This window comes from Crocuta crocuta, unplaced genomic scaffold, assembly GCF_008692635.1.
Source record: "Crocuta crocuta isolate KB4526 unplaced genomic scaffold, BGI_CrCroc_1.0 scaffold258, whole genome shotgun sequence".
Classification (NCBI taxonomy): Eukaryota; Metazoa; Chordata; class Mammalia; order Carnivora; family Hyaenidae; genus Crocuta; species Crocuta crocuta.
In genome coordinates, this window is record NW_027532842.1 from 8172009 (window position 1) to 8175455 (window position 3447).

The 3447-nt window shown below is 50.9% G+C and overlaps 1 protein-coding gene across 1 annotated transcript in view; it reads left to right on the top strand.

Annotated features, from left to right (window-relative positions):
* Positions 1-2852: 2852 nt before the first annotated feature.
* LATS2 (large tumor suppressor kinase 2) overlaps positions 2853-3447 on the top strand; it is a 55472-nt gene continuing 54877 nt past the window's right edge. The window contains 1 exon segment of the mRNA XM_077745449.1: positions 2853-3426. Coding sequence (XP_077601575.1) covers positions 3085-3426 — 342 coding nt within the window. The 5' untranslated portion in view covers positions 2853-3084.

A 3447-nucleotide genomic window follows, 5' to 3' on the forward strand; every position in this document is an offset into this window, starting at 1 on the left:
GCTCCTCGCCCAGCCTCTCCCCTGCCTGCTGTGTCGCCGCTGCCCCTCCAGAGCACTTCCCAGTTACCTTCCAGACGCGGTTCTTTGAAGGGCCCTTTTGGCCGCGTCGCTCCTCAGCTTGGCCGCAGACGGCGGCTTGCCCCCCGCCAGGAGCGCAGACAAAGACCGAGTCGTGAAGCGCCTTCGCGCGGCCCGGCGCACCCCCAGGCCTCCCGCCTCCTCCCGGAAGAGGCCCTCACCACAGAGACGGGGTGAGGGGTGGGGCCTGCAGACTTCCGGTCCGCTGCTTTGCAGGTGCTGTTCCCTCCGGCCGGAGGCTGTTCCCTCCGGCCGCAGTTCCCCGGCCCTCACATCCAGTTTTCTCTACCTCCGAGCTTCCCCTGGCTTTCTCCTTTGTTCGCCCGGTTGTTAGATGCCCTCTGTTTTCCCCTTTGGGGCGTCTCTTCTCTGAAGCTGTTGGGCCGCCTCGCCCTCGCCTTGCCGAAGGCGGAGTTTTGTTCTCGTTTGTCCTAACGGTGCCTGACACTTAGCACGCTTTCGACGAGTGTTTGCCAGGCGGTCAGCGGGTGGATGGGGCATAGACGAGTAGATGGTAGAGGAAGGTTGAATACATTTTGAGTGCGAAGAAACCCTCCCTGATTATTTACTGTGAGAAGCTAGTATGTTTTATGTCCTCTGTATTTTCCTTTTCAAAGAAAGGGCAAAAAGACCCTAAAGATTGGAAACAAAGGGCTTTGTGTGGATTCCCACAGGAAAAGGGCCACGGCTCCTGCCTGTTTGCAGACAGGCCGCGTCACTGGGCTCCTCCGTACGTGCTTGGCAGCTCCCGAGTATCTCTCTATTTTTGCTGGAACGGGAACTCACGGTTTCAGAAGGTTAGGTATTTCAAAACAGATGCTCAGACCACGAAGTCACTGAAAAGAGTGTGGTTGCAATATGCCCCATTTTACACCAATTAAGCAGAGCTCTGGGGTTCTGGCCCCCGGCCAGCTCGCTGCTCCAGGCCCAGGGGCATCTCGACAGTTCTTGGGACTAATTGTTCACTGTCTGCATAGTCTTAAAACAGTCATTTCAGGGACTTGACTGCGTTACATGTTGTGTATTGAAATATGAATTTCATGTTGGAAAATGTATTTAGTCTGGTTTCTTTCTAAACAGACTCTTCCCTCAGTTTCATTGAGAAAGTGATAGAACCTTTTAAGACCTTCCATTTTCCCAGCTGTAAGAAGAGAATAGTCATTTTAATGTCATTTCTTCGGGTTTACGGTCGTGTGTGGCTGTGAATAGATCTGCATAAGGAAATTCACATGGACCGCGTGGGGCCGGCGCAGAGCAGATGCGGGATGAATATTAGCTCTGAGCTGCCTTCTGCGGGAAGGCGTCTGGGAGGCAGATTTCTACTCCACAGTTCTACAGTTCCTCGCTGAACAAAACCTTCAGATCCCTCTGCCCCTTCCCCTTTAAAGGGTGCTCTTTTCTGAGCGTGTTTCTCTGCCGTTTAAATGCAAAATGCCTTTACCGTTGCCTTTACCGTTGGCTCATCCGGTCCTACGGGAAAAGGAGCGGAACGAGTGAGGGCAGAAAAGGAAGGAAAAGGGAGAGGGCCCAGCGGCTGGGCAGGCCCTCGCTCTTGCCACCGTGGGCACCTGTGCTCGGGTCATGGTGACGTAAGCCGTACCACCACGAGCGGTCCACGGCACCGCCTACCGAAGGCTTAGCCTGTCACGAGTGCCACGGAGCCAGACACATACACGCTGTCCCCTAGCGCTGTCCCCCGCCCTCTTACCCAGCTGCGCGCTCTGTTTCATACGCGGGGGGGGGGGGAGACTTGTCCGGGGTCCCCCAGCCGGCAGGTGATGCAGGTGACGTGCAGTAGATCCCGCTTCCAGTAGAGCTGGCTGCTAAGGGTGGGACCCGGGTTCGCTGTCTTGTTCTCTGAATGCGACAACAGGGTTCAGTGAATTAGGCCTGGGGTACGTGCACTTCACCCCGGAAAATGGCTTTGTGATACCTAGTTCCACACGTAGAGGCCGTTTCCATGTTGAAGCGTCCAGGGCAATCTGTACGGTGACTCTTCGTGACTCGGCCACCTGCTAGTACGGTCCTAGTGCATCACCCACGTCCCCTTCCCTGGAAGTAGCAGTTTCTCCAAGAAAGATATTTTCACTTTGGCATTTAGGCCAAAATGCTGATGAGAAGTTGACCACTTTATAAAAAAAAAGAAAAAAAAACCCAGGGAGTTGTTACCTTCAAAGTCTCGTAAGTCATTGTGTTAGAATTTCTTTCGTTTGCAATATATGGCGCTTTGAACGTGACAAGCTTGTGGTGTCTTCCAGGAAGTCTGGGAGGGCTAGAAGGCATGGAAGGCACAGTTCAGGTGGGGGGACAGTCATTAAAACCACAGAGATAAGCGACCAAGGGGTGGGCTACGTACGAAGTGAGTGGGTATTAGAAACAAGCCTGAAATCTAAGACCTCGCGTGGAAGGTTTAACCCTAAATACTAAAGCTGTGAATTTCAAAGTGAAATTATACTTTCACTTATTATATTATATTATATTGAAGTGTTTTAAATGAACTATGCGTGGTTAAGACCGTTCTTACTCTGAGGTGAATATTTCTAATGAGCTTCAGGAGATTTACTTTATTACAGATTACACGTTACAGGAAACATCTTGGGACAGCCCTAGATGTCATGTGCGCCGACGAGAGCTCAGAGGTATTTTTATCATTTCTGAGCTGTGATGTGTTCTTTCTTAATCCTTCCAAGTGGAATATTTTCAAGAGAATTGTCCATTTCTGAAAAGTATCGTTAGCGGTACGTGAAAACCATAAATGAATGTGTTCTCTCCCTTCTCTTTTTCAGATGGTGACGTTGATCTTCAAAATGAAGCCTCTGGAAAATTTTAGGTTCTCCACAGGAACTACAGAAATTGAAGGAAAGAAGACTTTCAAAAGGAAATTGTTTTGAAAGTATGTTTACAACTAACTGATACTGTTGACAGTTTTTATTCTTTATTCTTTTTTTTTAATAATAAAACACTTTAAGAAGATTGTATTTATGGTAAAAGGAAACTGGACTAACAATGAGGCCAAAGACTTTTCCTGCCACGACTTATTCTGGAAATAGCCGCCAGCGACTGCAAGAGATCCGAGAGGGCTTGAAGCAGCCGGCCAAGCCTTCCGCTCAGGGGCTGCCCGTGGGACCAAACAAGGACACTTCCTTGGCCGCCAAAGTGCCAGGGGGCAAGGACGCGGCCCGGCAGCAGCAGCAGCTGAGAGCCACCCCGAAGTTTGGACCTTACCAGAAAGCTCTGCGAGAAATCAGATACTCCCTGTTGCCGTTTGCTAATGAGTCGGGCACCTCCGCGGCCACAGAAGTCAACCGGCAGATGCTGCAGGAACTGGTGAACGCAGGCTGCGACCAGGTGGGTGCGACATACATCCCC